General features: G+C 48.3%; 1 protein-coding gene across 1 annotated transcript in view; it reads left to right on the forward strand.

The window, feature by feature from the left end:
• The window catches only part of KTN1 (kinectin 1), a 92458-nt gene that overhangs the window by 35112 nt on the left and 41422 nt on the right, over positions 1-15924 (forward strand). Inside the window, exons 6-16 of the mRNA XM_075615407.1 lie at positions 1016-1255; positions 5300-5406; positions 6811-6943; positions 7632-7719; positions 9246-9391; positions 10863-10931; positions 11961-11998; positions 13027-13117; positions 13905-13973; positions 14283-14320; positions 15114-15204. Of these exons, the coding sequence (XP_075471522.1) occupies positions 1016-1255; positions 5300-5406; positions 6811-6943; positions 7632-7719; positions 9246-9391; positions 10863-10931; positions 11961-11998; positions 13027-13117; positions 13905-13973; positions 14283-14320; positions 15114-15204 (1110 nt within the window). The remainder of the gene's footprint in view (positions 1-1015; positions 1256-5299; positions 5407-6810; positions 6944-7631; positions 7720-9245; positions 9392-10862; positions 10932-11960; positions 11999-13026; positions 13118-13904; positions 13974-14282; positions 14321-15113; positions 15205-15924) is intronic.

Here is a 15924-nt window from a genome sequence, read left to right on the forward strand (position 1 = left end):
GAGCCACCTGTGCTGAAGCAGGGATATCCTAAACCTGACCTGGTGGAGGGGAGGGAACTCTTGAGGGCTGGAGTTGGCCGTCCCTGTTTTTGGTGACCATTACATTTGCAGCTACAAAATCAAATGTACTTGACCCTGCCAGGGCCCCCATGAAAGTAGAAATCCCGGCTGCCCGACGCAGAAAGAATAAAGGAAGCCATATTCTAGCCCTTAAATCCCCTGTTCCTTCGTGCCTGTGATCGGGACATTTCTATTACTGATACAGTATCAGAACGATCACACGGGATTGCTATGGAAATTTGTGACGACCGATTCCCCCCCCCCCCCCCAAATTGTCAGTTAAGTAAAAAAGGAGAATTAATGGAATCTCAAAAAGTTGCGTAAAGCAAAGCGTCGCTTCCTATACCCAGTGGCGGCTCCTATAGAAATGTGCTATATAGTCACTGCGTTTGGTGGTAATCCCATTACTGCTAGACGGACCTACAGTGCAGGGGGCGCAGTCTGGGACATGTGGTCTGTGTTTCGCGGTGACTCGCCCTGCCGCCAGTCACTGCGCCGCTAAGGTAAATGTCTTGCCTTAATACCCTAAGCCTTTACCCTACCCCTACCCTAAAACACTCTACCTTTTTACCCTACAACCCTGTACCCTAAGCCTTTACCCTACAGCCCCCATCCCACTAAAACCATTAAATTAACCAGGCGCAAAACCCCCATTAAATTACCCCCCTACCCCAAACAGTAATTAAACTTGCCTTGGAAGTGGAGGGGTGAGCCGTGACCAAACCTCCCGTTGGGCAGTGAAGGTCCGTTCTCTGGCATCATCGGTCTCCGGCAGCAATCGTACTTTGAAACTTCCTTCGTACGTGGCTGACTTGGCAGAACCGCTTGCAATCACGCTCAGGCCCATGACCTTGAAGTCCGTATACTGTATGTCCAGAATACCACACGGCCTAGAACTGTCCGCTTCCATCCGGGGCCAGGCGCACGTCCGGCAGTTTCTTGATCCTGCCCTTGATCTGGGAAATCCAGCCGTGTCCGTGGTTCTGTTTTCTCCCACTTCGGTTATGAAGGTAACACGCGCTCGCCGCTTATTTTTTTTGTTTGTTTATTTAAGGAGCTTTTATCCGAGAAGCAGAAAGGAAACTTGGTTGAAGCCAAAGCGAAGGAGCGGATCGCTACTTTGGAGAAGGACCACGGCGTTTTCCAAAACAAGATGCACGGCAGCTACCAGGAGGCCCAGCAAATGCAGCTGAAAGTAGGCGAAACATTTCTTCTTTTTGTCATGTTGTTTTCCGTGAGCGACGTAGTCTGATTTGCCAGTTCATGCCCATAGAACCTGTCATGGGACAGGGGGAAATGAACACGGAGTAGCAGCAGATTCGTCCAAAGCTGCGGAGAGCTGTAATAACGTTACCCACTGTCCCCCAAGTTGTCCCAAATGTCCCATTATATCTAGGGAAGCCCGTGCAGAATAACTTTGCTTGCACCGGAGCGACTCTCCTGTTATTTTTTTTTTTATTAAACAATCTTCCTTTATTGGAGAATTGCAGCAGGGTTACAGAAAGAAATAACATGGTAGAATTGGCAATGAAGTCATAGGCACATGACTGCAGGTGTTACAGGTTAATCCGATAAACCATTTTCTTTTTTCTTTTTGAAGGTAGGCTGAGGAGAAGACAGAGGAAGGGGGATAGGTGGGAACGACACAGGAAAGATGGTCGGGGAGGGGTGGGAATGGGAGGGAGGTGGGAACTGATGGAAGAAGATTGTTTGGGTGTCACCAATCCCACTCACCCTGGGGGAGGGTCAGTTTTGGGCTAGGATCTGTAGGAGGGAAGGGGCTCCAACGCCGGGCCATGGTTCCCATGTGTTGTAAAATTGGGGCATCTTTTGTTTTAACATGGCTGTGAGCCTTTCCATGCTCATTACTGTGTTTATTCTGCTAATGGCGACTGTTCTTTTGGAATTTGCTTTTATTTGTTTCCAGGCCGCTATCAGGATAGCGGAGAAGAGCCTGGATAGTGGGGCAGGGAGGTCTTCTAGTGGTTTTCCCAACACATATATCAGAGGGTCCAAAGGGACCTCTAGTCCTAGGGTCTCATAAAGGAGTCTTTGAACTCTGGTCCAGAACTTCTGGATCTCCGGACATGACCACCAAATGTGGGCCTTGTCTCCCCTTTGACTACATCCTCTCCAGCACAAGTCTGTAGTGCCCGGGGAAGATCTGGTTCAGTCTGCTCGGGGTCAGGTACTACTGGAGTAGGATTTTATAGATATTTTCTTTTGTTATGGTACAAATCGAGGTTTTGGGAGCTGATTCCCAGATATCCTCCCAGTCCTCAGTGTCCATTTGTTGGTTAAGGTCGGCATTCCATTTTTGCATGTAGTAGTGGGATGGAGGGGGGGGGGGGGGCAACTCCATCGCTCTGTAAATCTCGGAAATCAATCCTCTGGTATTCGCCTTTGAGGCAGAGAGACTCAGATTTGGTTTGGGGGGAAATTTAGAGTTTTGGGATAGAGCTTGAAGGAAATGCCTAATTTTGTAAAAATTTAAATAAATGGAGGCCGAGCGAGGGATATTTAGCTTGGAGCTCCTGGAAGGACAGAACTTCCTCATTCTTCAGCAAGTCTGCAACTATCCTAATATTTCGGTCCTGAAATTGACCAAATAGTTTATGGGAGCACCCAGGCGGGAATTGTGGGTTTCTGAAAATGGGGGTGAGTTGAGAGGGGGATGATGATAGGCCCTACTTCCCTTTGTTTTTAAGCCAGATGGACCATGTGCATCTCATTGCTCCAAGTTCGAGTTTCTGGGGTCGCTTTTCTTTGTATGCTTGGGACCATAGGATGACTGGGAAGGGAGTGGGGGATGCGTGGTGAGATTCTATTGCCAACCAGCAATTGGAAGTCGGAGGGTTATTCCAGACTACCGCCTAGCGCAGCTGGGCTGCTTGATAGTATCTGATCACTCAGGTGCCCCCAGACGCCCTCTTGTCTTTGAGGATAGCATGACCGACCTCGGGACCCTGGGTTTACGATGTTTCCAAATAAATCGGAAAATATGGGACTGTATGTTTCTCAATTCTGATGGTATCGGGACTGGGAGGGTTTGGGAAAAGTAAAGCAGTCGGGGGAGGATATTTATTTTAGAAGGAACAATTCTGCCAAACCAGGAGATTTGGTGGTTATTCCATGAGTCCAGATCTTTTTTAATTTGGTCAAATAGGGGGGGGGGGGGGGGTTAGTTAGTTCGGTAGAATGAGTTGGTTATCTTTACTCCTAAATACTTTATGTGGGAGGAGTTCCATCTATATTTATAATTAGACTTTAGTAGTCTCCATATAGGGTCTGGGAGGGAGAGGATTAAGTGCTTCCGATTTGTCCATATTGACCTTGTAGTCAGAGACCTGGCTAAATTGTTCTAGTAGTTTTTGTAGATTGGGGAGAGAGATATATGTGGGTCGGCGAGGGTCAAGATTACATCATCTGCAAAGAGGGAGATTTTATGTTCTGTGACTGCTCTGATTTGGGCCGCTAATGGCTCGATTGAGATAGCGAATAGCAATGGGGATAAGGGGCAACCTTGCCTGGTTCCGTTTTTGGATTGAGATTGGGTTTGACTGTCCGCCTGGAAGTTTAAGATATGCTGTGGGGTTTTGGTAGAGGGCGCGAACTCCCTCAAGAAAAGGGCCTGTAAAGCGAAACGACTCTCCTGTTATTAATATAATACTGTATCCAGGGGTGGCCAACTCCTGTCCTCAAGGGCCACTACGAGGTCCCATGTTAAGGATGTCCCTGCTTCAGCGCTGGTGATTCAGTCGTTGACTGAACCTCTTTGTGCTGAAGCTGGGACATCATGAAATCCTGACCCGTTGGGGTGGGCTTGAGGACTGGAGTTAAACGCCCCTGGGTTGACTACATAGTACTTTCTGGTTTTTCTTTCGTCACGTAGTTATACCACAAACACCCAGATAGCATCATGAACATTTTCTTGCGTCAGGCTGCGCCGCCGCTCGCACCACGCCACTCACCGCCTTTCTATTCGCCCAGACTCCCATCTGTCCACAATCGTTTCTTTCTGTAAGACAATTAAAGTGGGATCATCTTGCGCACCGGTAATTAAGGCCATAGAACAGATGCAGCGATTAGCAATAATTATAGTTATTATTTCCATTATTTTAACAATAAATAAAATGTTAGTCAGATTCTTTGCTCTTTAACCCGGTCACTGCCAGAGCGGCTGCGCACGCCAAAAGCACCCAAAGGGTTACAGCTGGTAAACTTACATCAGCCTGTATTGTGCAGGGTGGGCCCCTGCGGCACGCGGCATTCCACCGCGGAGCGGGCCCCTGCGGCACGCGGCATTCCACCGCGGAGCGGGCCCCTGCGGCACGCGGCATTCTAACGCGGAGCGTGCCACTGCAGCACAAGGCACAACGCGACAGACAGCATTCTAACGCGGCATTCTGACGCGGCCCTGTAAGCCGTTTCTAGGCATTCTTGTTTGACCGAGTCATACTTGATATTAATTTCTGCTGCATCATGCCTGTATGTGCTGGTGGCAGCGCCGACCCAAGCTGCTGCTTTAAATAACCCATAGCGCAGATGTTCCGTTTCCGGCTGCCGCGGCAGATCAGCTTCCTTTAATACGGAGCGGCTGAGCCGGGAGCAGATGGTGCCCGGGGACGTCTCTCTGTGTGTTCGGATCTTCGCTTATAAATAACCTCGCTGCAGAGCAAGTGACTTGGTGCTGGTGCCAGGCCGTACAAAAGGGGCTTCTGGGAGATTGTGGCGGCTCTCTGAGCCGGCGGAGGCATTAAATGGAGAGACGCCATTTCCAGGAACTGACCATTCTTACCCATGGAAGGCAGATCGCCACGGCACCGTAATACCCGCGCGCTCTCTCCCCTGCGGTAGTTATTGCTGCAACTGCTCCTTTGTGCAGACAGAATGGGGGGTGGGGAGGGGAGATGACGTGCGTTTGGTTTGGGGTAACGTAGCCAGTCTCCTCTTCTGAGCTCATCGTGACTTGGGCAGCAAAAACTAGATTGTAAGCTTTGGTGGTTAAGGGCTTGTAACTTACAACAATACCCTGCAGTGCTAAATAAGTACATATATTCAGAACATATGGCACGGGGCTCAAGTCCTCCAGATCCCCCAATAGATCAGGTTTTAAGGATATCCCTGCTTCAGCACAGGTGGCTTAGTGGTTGGTTGAGCAGCCGGGTTATCCTTAACCTGACCTGTTGGTGGCCCTCGGACTAGTGTTGACCACCCCTAATGTAATGGTTATCTTCAGTTCCAACAGATTCGTGAACAACTGGAGGGTCAAGTTTCTCACCTGAAGCAGGAAAATGGCATCTTAAGAGATGCAGTGAGTTCAGCAACCAACCAAATGGAAAGCAAGTATGTACTATCTTTTTCTCTCTCTTTCTCTCTCTTTCTCTCTCTCTCTTTCTCTCTCTCTCTTTCTCTCTCTCTCTCTTTCTCTCTCTCTCTCTCTCTCTCTCTCTCTCTCTTTCTCTCTCTCTCTCTCTCTCTCTCTCTCTCTCTCTCTCTCTCTCTTTCTCTCTCTTTCTCTCTCTTTCTCTCTCTCAGTTCAGATACACAAGTGACGTGTTCTATTGCCTAGAATGGCTATTTTCAGTGTCTGTAACTTCCTTGGGTAGGAGCACTCCTGATACTGAGGTCTATACACTGCCACAGGTGCATGTCCGGGAGGGGGAGATGGGAGGCACTCGCGCACGTGTATAGATGGCATCTCGGGCTTCATACGGGTTCTTCATATGGCTCGTCCCACATGATCTCCTTCGGTTCTGACATGCTAATGATTTAACCCAGGGGTCTCCAACTTAGTCCTCAAGGGCCAGCTTTTATGGATATCCCTGCTTCAGCACAGGTGGCTCAATCTGTGGCTCAGTCAAAGACAGCTACCTGTGCTGAAGCAGGGATATCCATAAAAGCTGGCCCTTGAGGACTAAGTTGGAGACCCCTGGGTTAAATCATTAGCATGTCAGAACCGAAGGAGATCATGTGGGACGAGCCATATGAAGAACCCGTATGAAGCCCGAGATGCCATCTATACACTTCAACATATTCTGTAACAGATTGGAAATACAACCGCACAGGTGCTGCACCTCACACGTTCTTTACGTAAAAAATGTGTGGCGAGCAGGGCGCAGTGCGCCCTCTTCCTACGTGGCCACAGCCTTAGGCAGCGCTTATCGCCCGAAAACAAATGAATTGTCGCCGCCACGTTCGCTTATAGTAAGCGTGACGCGATTTTCGGAAGCCGGGAATATTTGATTTTTCAGGGGCTGTCGCCTCATGAACCAATCAATGCCCTGGTCGCCCGCGCCGCCACCGCAAAGCGAAATACTACTTATGCTAGCAGTGCCGAATGACGTCACGCATCGTGTCGCGGTGACATTAACTATACGCGCGGCCTTACTATTACAGTATAAGAGGCTGGCTAAATGGCCAAGTAAAAGATACAATTACAGTATTTGCAATTTAGGAAAATCAAACGCAAAACAGAATTTGGTGAAGTTCTTTTTAAAACGGTTTAAGCGCTTCATAGATTCCAAGTGTCTAAAATGGCACTGGTTTCCATCTCGAGCGGTTCTTCAAAAAATAACTATATACAAGTACTTCAAAAAATAACTATATACAAGTACTTCAAAAATGTCAAGTAGTAAATGTTTTTTTTAATTTTTTTACATTTAAATAAATTAAGAAAAACTAAGCTTTACAAACCTGGGTTTGTGTTTTATATACAGTGTCTCTTGGTCTGGATATTCCTTCTCTTAGACAATCCGGTGAACTTAACAAGCTGCGTCAGGATTACGCCAGGCTCGTGAACGAGTTGACGGAGAAAAATACGAAGGTGGCGCAGGAGGAGCTGCAGAAGAAAAATTCGGACCAAGCCATGTCGCAGCTAACGGTGCGGCATTCCTTCCCAGGGGAGGCCAGGTCCCTGTCTGTTATATGGGCTCAGTCATTCGCTTTGCATCGTACTTGAGAAGCAGGAAACCGTTGCAGTTGTGTTGGGATTTGACTCCACTCATTCTCCACTGCAGCTGTTTGCTTTTAGTATTAAAAGACGCCGAAGTTACCCAAAGTGGTTTCCATGCATTATTTCACGTATGACTTTTAGCTTGCCGTTAAAGTGTGTACAAATACAGTAGAAGTAGATCTTAGATCGGGGCTGGGCAACTCCTGTCCTCAAGGGCCACCAACAGGTCAGGTTTTAAGGCTATCCCTGCTTCAGCACAGGTGGCTCAATTGGTCCCAGCTTCAGCACAGGTGGCTCAGTCTTTGACTGAGCTACAGATTGAGCCACCTGTGCTAAAGCAGGGATATCCTGAAAACCTGACCTGTTGGTGACCCTTGAGGTCAAGAGTTGCCCCCCCCTGTCTTAGAAATAGTTTTTGTAATCTCTTCTGGTTTGTTTTATCCCTTGAGCGATGCCCGACGCACTTCTTTGGTTTGGGAAATGTTTATGACCCGTGGATATCCCTCTAGTTTTGGTAGCTGGTTTTGGAACAGGTTCTGTGCCATTATTTTATATACTACTGGGTGTGTATTTGAGCGCGGTGGTGTGACCGATTTTGTTGTTTTGTTTCTTCCAGGCCCAGATGCAGGAGACAGAGCGGAGGTCGGAGGAGATGGAAGCGTACCTAAGGAAAAGGGCTTCGGAATACGAAGCCGCACAGCAAGGTGACCGCGATTGGGTTTGGCTGAAGTTAATTTCTCCCTCCTTTACCCTTTTGGGGGCCTACAGACGTAGCTGCTACATCATGGCGTCTGGCACTCCTTGACCCCTAAGTCGGTGAGGACTGGAGTTGGCCACCGCTGACGTAGTAGCAAAGTCTTAATGTTCCTGCTGGTTTTTGAAGGGGAGGTCGCGTTTCGGGAACCCGATCTGTCAGGACGTGGGACGCAAGAGAACCCCTCCCGTTCCGTTATCGGCCACGGAGCGATCGCGTGTGCCGGAGGGATTGTGGTGCCGCGGCCCTACCGGCACTCAAAGGGTTAACGGGTCATCATTTTAAAGGAGCGATCCACCCCAACAAGCGTGTGGGTTTTCCGGAACCGAACGGCACTATTTTTAGCTCCGTCGATACCCCCCCCCCTTTCTGAGATACTTACTGGTGATGTTACTGGTTTTAGTCTCCCGTCAAAAAACAGGTTTTAAATGGCCATCCAAAGGATGCCACAACAGATGAAGTGACCGCTTTCTGTTGGCCAGAGAATTGGCAGCCATTTTGTTTCCCCGTACGGAGCTTTAAACCCAGTAACTTCATCGTTGAGCATCTTGGAGGAGCTGAAAATAGGGATGTTTTGCTCGGGGGGGGGGGGGGAGGGGGTGACCCTTGGTCCCCGTAATATAAATAAAAATATATTTGATATTTCTACTTAAATTGTATTTATTTTTTCAATTTGAAGAGGGGTGGGGACCCCCTTGTTCCTGGGAAACTTAACGGTGTATTTATCGGGCTTACCCCTCCTGTTCTGTTGCCTTATTTTTTAATAAGGATTATTTTAGGTGCAATTTGCTGCCTAACAGACCATGCAGCCGGGAATCGACTCAACATCACTTAGTACACCTCCAAATAATATCGCTGGTTTTAAGACGTAAGCATTGGGATAATCGGAGCAAAGTAGAAGTGAATCCTGCTGGTCTTAAACAGCGCAGCTATTTTAGTATTTAAAAAGTCCAAAAATTAAACACAGGGGTAGACGATGCCAGTCCTCAAGGGCCACAAACAGGTCAGGTTTGCAGAATTTCCATGCTTCAGCACAGGTGGTTCAATCAGTCCCAGCTTCAGCACAGGTGGCTCAATCAGGGGCTCCTTCGAAGATGAAGACTGAGCCCCTGATTGAGCCACCTGTGCTGAAGCAGGGATATCCTGCAAACCTGACCTGTTGGTGGCCCACCCCATCTTTATATGTTGGGATATATCTAGTCTATAGAAGCCAATACTCCATCAATCAACTTGAAATGACAGACCGAATGCCACCAACAGCTACATTTGTACAGGAGCCATAGATAGATATTTCCATGACTTGATGGGAATTGATAAACCGCGGTATGCGCCTCGTACCAGTACAAACCCTGCCAGGGGGACTCGCTTGCCACCGCAGAGCCGTGACGTCCGATAACGTGCTTCGCGCGGCACAGAGCTGCTCACTACAATGGCGACGCTCCCCTGAGAACACGGCACATGCTCCTTTCCTTGCAGACATGCAGGCCAAGCTCAACGCCAAGGAGAAAGAAGTCCAGAGCCTGCTCAGCAAGCTGACGGACACCATGGTGTCCAAGCAGCAGCTGGAGCAGAGGATCATGCAGCTGATGGACGCCGGGCAAGGCGAGACCCTTCATGTGCAGGTACCGCCTTGAATTCTGGCGTTCCCCTTCCGAATACGTCCGCGATGGGTAGGATTAAATCGCCACCCCCCTCGTGTTGCTGCTTTCGAGTAGGGAGGACTTGGGGCAGCAGACGACCTGTTGAAAGGCTTTGGCCAGCTGGCTAACAGGGTGCACAGATTTGCAATACACGGTAGTCACAGGGTTAACTCCCTGCTAGAAAGTAAATAACGCAGCTGTGCATGTTTGGGGGGACAATTGTGGCTCTCAAATGGCGCATTTATGTCACGGTGTAGAGCACGGGTGGCCAACTCCAGTCCTCAAGGGCCACCGATCGACAGATCAGTTTTTCAGGATAACCCTGCTTCAGCACAGGTGGCTCAGTCTAAGATTGAGCCACCTGTGCTGAAGCTGGGACATCCCTAATACCTGGCATATTGGTGGCTGGAGTTGGCCACCCCTGGTGTAGAGTAGTTACAGGAACCTGCGGGGAGCACCTGATTCTCAAACACAAATATGGACTTGTGGAAAATCTGCCAATGCCTCACCTGATTGTGTGTTGTCCATTGGTGCTCGGAGGGTGTTAAAGGACATTAGGGACAAGTCCCCAACTGCCGTTATCATGGGCACCTTCATATTAAATATGGGGCTCTGCTCTATACAGAGATCAAGCTTTAGATCGGATGGTTCTGTAATGCATTGCTAATTTAGCTTCGTTATGCAGAATTGCAGCTCCCAGACTGGCAATGCAACTCGTTAAACATTAGTATATTACTTTGGGGTCGGATCAGCCACGAGTCCGGCTTCATATGTTGAAGCAAGAGGCTTCCACCTTCAATGTGTAGCAGAATGGTAGTGTGAGCTGTGTATACGGTTATGTGCACTTCTGTATTACGTGACCAGGCAGTAATAGTAATAATAATAACCTTATTTATATAGCGCTTTTCTCCTAGTGAGACGCAAAGCGCTTCAGTTACAAAAAGGAGAAAACATTTAAGGATATAAGAGGCCAAACACAAGGAAAGATACAATACAGGATGGGACGGTGCTGTAGCTATTAAATGCCGGAGAGGTTGTGGGTCATTAATTACATGCCTGGGTAAGCATGGTAGGTACTGAGCCGGTTTATATAGATTCCCCGAGAGGGGGGCTCTCTAACTGTACGAGGCAGACTGTTCCAAAGAGTGGGAGCAGCGCGGCTAAAAGCTCGGGCCCCAAAGGAAGTCAGAGAAACTGGGAACTGTTAGGGGTCCTTCACCTGCAGATCCCAGTGACGGGAGTGTAGGGAACTAGAAGCTCTCTCTGCTAGCTGGGGCCCTGGTTATGTAGGGCTTTTATTGTCAACAAGCCAATCTTGAAATGAAATGGCCGTTTTGCAGGCAGACCAGTGCAGTAGTATGTTAGGAAGCCACGAGGAAATATTTCTGCCTGCGATATGTTTAACATGTGTATATTCTTTTGTTTTCTTCTTTTGCATCTTGCATGATGTAAGGACCTGTTGAAGCAGAATGAAACGCTGAATGTTCAGATGCAGAAATATAATACGCAGCGGGCAGCGCAGGTAAAGCACCCTCGCGAGGCTCTGCAGAATACAGTTACAGGGATATCACACGCAGCGGGCAGCGCAGGTAATGCACGCTCGCGAGGCTCTGCAGAATACAGTTACAGAAATATAACACGCAGCGGGCAGCGCAGGTAATGCACGCTCGCGAGGCTCTGCAGAATACAGTTACAGAAATATAACACGCAGCGGGCAGCGCAGGTAATGCAGCCTCGCGAGGCTCTGCAGAATACAGTTACAGAAATATAACACGCAGCGGGCAGCGCAGGTAATGCAGCCTCGCGAGGCTCTGCAGAATACAGTTACAGGGATATCAGACGCAGCGGGCAGCGCAGGTAATGCAGCCTCGCGAGGCTCTGCAGAATACAGTTACAGGGATATCACACGCAGCGGGCAGCGCAGGTAATGCACCCTCGCGAGGCTCTGCAGAATACAGTTACAGGGATATCACACGCAGCGGGCAGCGCAGGTAATGCAGCCTCGCGAGGCTCTGCAGAATACAGTTACAGGGATATCACACGCAGCGGGCAGCGCAGGTAAAGCACCCTCGCGAGGCTCTGCAGAATACAGTTACAGGGATATCACACGCAGCGGGCAGCGCAGGTAATGCACCCTTGCGAGGCTCTGCAGAATACAGTTACAGGGATATCACACGCAGCGGGCAGCGCAGGTAATGCACCCTCGCGAGGCTCTGCAGAATACAGTTACAGGGATATCACACGCAGCGGGCAGCGCAGGTAAAGCACCCTCGCGAGGCTCTGCAGAATACATTTAGAGATATTTCTAGCCCTCGAACCGTCCCTCTAATAACCAGGGAATATTGGGAGGAATGTTACCAGCTTTATCCGACCGCGTTAAAGGTTTTCATATTTTCAATATTGGGGGGGGGGGGGGGGGGGGAGGGAACAAAATTGTCCCAATAATGCGGTGTGAGAAGCAGAAAGATGGGGATATTTTTAGATTTAATTTGCAAGACATTAATTCTCTGGGAAATACGTTTAACAAAGCCCGTGTTTCCTCTGTTTTCAGTCTTCAGCATCGGTCCTTGTGGAAGAACTGCAGAAAACGTACGTTTTTATTTTCACAATTCCCCGGTCCTCCCGGTGTAATATGTCTCTCGCCTTCTTGGCGTGCAGTTAGTATAATGTAGTTTGGTCAGCCAACGCGTCTAATCACTTAACGCGTATCCGTAAATTATATCCTGCCCATCCTAGGGGTCGCAGCATGTAAGATAAGGGTTAGGACAAGGGTGGGTCAACTCCAGTCCTCGAGGGCTACCAACCGGTCAGGCTTTCAGGATATCCCTGCTCAGCACATGTGGCTCAGTCAAAGCTGTGCTGAAGCAGGAACTGATTGAGCTACCTGTGCTAATCATTCTAACTGAGCCACCTGTGCTGAAGCAGGGACAGCCTGAAAACCTAACCTGTTGGTAGCCCTTGAGAACTGGAGTTGGCCGCCCTTGGATTAGAAAGAAGAGAAGGAACGCTGGAGTTTGCCGCGCAGTCACCAGGCACTTCCATTGTTACACGACTTCCTGTAATTTCCTCTGCGATAAGACGCCTTCGCTTCTCCGCAGATACAGAGCTGCGCACCTCACTTGTTTCTTACAGCAGCAGTTCTCTGGGATTGATTTTATTATTTTATTTTATATAACACCCCCCGCTCCCCCTCCCTGTATTTGTTATGGTGGGAACGAGGGGGTCCCCAGAACTATTTTCTGATCTGGGCACCAACAGATTTCGTAGATGGTTCCCATTAAAAGTGGCGTGCCCCTTGTGCCAGTAAGAGGGGACTTTCTATTGGTCCAGTTAAATACCAGGAAGTTCCTGCGCTGCTTTTACTGGTAAGCATCTTGGGAGCCAATGGGCTCATCTGAGCTGCTGAAATTAAAGCGGGACGGGACTTTAGTAGCCCCCCACTCTGATGCCCATACTGATGGTAAAAAAGGGGTGAGCGCGGGGAGAGGGGTCTTGCTGCTTGCGCAGAATTGCAGTGTGTTGGGAACCAGGCCTGCCCTGCTGCTGCTGCTGCTGCATTGTTCCAGTTTATCCTGTCGTTGGTATAACGCGTGTAACCTCCTACAATATTATTGCAGCATTGCCGAAAAAGACAAGCAGATACAGCAGACCGCCGATTCCTTGGCTTTTGAACATGCTAATTTTGCAAGCAGCGGAGAAGAGCTCAAGGTGGCGTATACGGGTTGTTACATAGATATTTGTATTTGCCATTCCCCATAATTCCCAATCCTCTTATGGTAATCAAAGTTGGCTGGGTCGCCGTGTTGGTCCTCTTCCATGTGTTAACGAGAGGGAGGAGTGGCTGTGATGCCTTGTATTGGATGAACAAGTAGTAAATGTTACAAGCTTTCCAACCTCTCTGGGTCCTTCATCCGGTGCACGCACGCTGAGAGGATGGAAAGCTTGTAACATATCCACTACTTGTTGGTCCAATAAAAGGTATCGTACCTCCAACTCCGTGCTTTATTGCATTCCTTTTGTGGTATCTGTAATGACATTGGTTCCGTAACCACTTCATTGTTCATTGTAGGTGACAAAAGGGGACAGACGCAGGTTTGCAGTGACCTGCTTTTCCAACACACGCTCCCTTCCATGTGGGGCTAAGCACATCCCCCATCTTCTCCACCCTAATAATGTCAAGTGGTTTCTGATCAGGGGCCGACCAGAATGGGTTTTCCGGGTCCGACTCCCTCTTCTGTCCACTCCAGTCGTTTTATCTTCAGTCATTTCATTCCATCACACGTGTTGCAGACGGTCCCGCTGTGACGCACGTTACTTTAGAATTACCGTCCAACTTCGCCACCCGACATCTCTTTGCCCCGTTATAAATTGCACTTGCGTTTGCGTTGTAGTTAATATTGGTGATCTCGGTGGGCGCCACATTGATGTGTGGGAAATGCGGAACACCTTTTTTAGCCTGAAGCTGTCTTGCTGACGCTTTTACTTCCCTTTCCAGGCACTACAGAGAGAAAATGGATCGCTAAAAGCAGAATTGCAGAAGTTTCAGGCGTTGAAGAACGAACAGGTAACACCGTTCTGAAAACCCCTGACCTGTTTCTATAAGTGTGTTTCATTGCTGCAGAGATTAGCTCCTGATTTTCTTTTGCAAGAAACTTTGTCGCGTCGGCGTCATGCCTCAGTGGTGTCACTTTTGCCTTGCAGAAGGCGTCGTATAGTTCCTTCATTGCAGCGATTATGCCCACGAAACGCTGCTTCTGTTATTGCTTCATTAATATCCTTTGAAACGTGGATTATTTGACGTGCTGTGCTTTATTTGATGTTTCTTGCCTGCGTGAAGTGCGTCTTACATAATTATTTCTCTATTCTACTGTAGGCGGTTGCTGCACACGCTTTGGAACAAATGCAAAGGAGGTAAAAATGAATACGGCAAATAAAACCACACGGTAGAATCGTAATTCACTCCGCCGATATAAAATATATGTTCATTCACCGCACTCAAACACGGGGCTAAAGACCAAACTCCTCTTGGTAACAATGCCCTCTGGCTAATGGGATCCATTCATGGCTAGTACAAAAGGCATAATTGGTGATTAATGCGCTCCAGCGCTAAATCCATGTCATAGGAATAATATTGGTAGGAGTTGGGATTGGGGCTAGTGAGATAAGTGTGTGAAGTCCCATAGGAGACCCAATGTCCCTGGCTATGGGGGAGACAGCAATGTCCCCTGCCAATTCTTCCCAGGGATGTCCCTGGACTCACAGCATGTGATAATGCGCAAATGAAAAGAAGAATACTCGCACATGTCCTGGTTTGGCGGGAAGCCAAGTGCTTGAGGTAACGAAGAGAAAAAGAAACAGGCGCACAGCCAAAGGAGCGTGTCGCCAACAGAATGAATGAAAAACTGATCCTTTATTGATCCATATAGGAAATGGAGGTAGACACCCTCCTACGCGTTTCGTGTATGGAAATACACTTTATCAAGGAGTCCAGGCAGTACAAAAGGCAGGAGTTATACTTTCCCGATGACCTTACTGCAAGTCCACGGAAATATTAGTATCTCGCTGTGCTCATTGTTGGAGATATTACTGGGCACGCTGCCCCGCTTTCGGTAGCCCAGCACGGATTTCAGAAACTATAACGCCTTCTCGCCTCTCTCTCTCGCTTGTGAAACCGGCTAACTCTTCGTTTTAACAATATTTCCAGTTTCATCGAGAAAGACGAGAAAATCCGCGCGCTGGAGGAGCGGCTTCAGGATGAGCTGGTGGCCGTGTCCAGCAAAATGGAGGATTACAAGGTAATGGGGGGGAAAATAGGGTTTTTTTCGGGCAACTCCAAGCTCCTATGTCAAACCAAATAAGACAGACGGACTCATTTGAGATTTGCTATGATGGACTTCCGCCGTCTCCGAACCTCTCTAAATGAGCCCACTTGCGTTACACCATTTTTCTGTTTTCTAAATCGTGTCTTAAAGCAGCAGTTCAAGCTGCCTTTTATTTGTTATTAAATTTCACCCCCCCCTTTTAATATGTGGATCAATACAACCCGCACAATAAGTAATTAGCTAAGTTGCCAATCAATCCGTTCTCTTATGATCAATCGGCAAAGATTCGGCTCGGGGGTTCACTAAACATTTGCCAGTGCAGCAGAAGAGGACCAAAGATGCAAAGTTCTGTGGGGAAGATCATGTGACCAGGCAGTCACTAGATACAATTGGGGCACTGCTAGAGAGATGGTAGGGCTCAAAAAGGGGGGTGCCAGAGCCTGTTTCAGAAGAGGAAGGGGATGTGACTTTGTAAATGGTTGCTATAGAAACAAAAAAAAGGCTTGTTATATTATAATACATTAAAAATGTCATTCAGAGCGGTTTACAAAATAATCAGTAAAATTAGGATTGACGCTCTCTAGGAAACACAGTGCAGAAATGCAACTCCATAAAACTTCAGAATATTTTGTCAGAGTAGTTAAGGGGTAAGCCAGCTTCAGTCCTCAAGAGCTACCAATAGGTCAGGTTTTC

The sequence above is a fragment of the Ascaphus truei genome, chromosome 9 (assembly GCF_040206685.1).
Source record: "Ascaphus truei isolate aAscTru1 chromosome 9, aAscTru1.hap1, whole genome shotgun sequence".
NCBI lineage: Eukaryota > Metazoa > Chordata > Amphibia > Anura > Ascaphidae > Ascaphus > Ascaphus truei.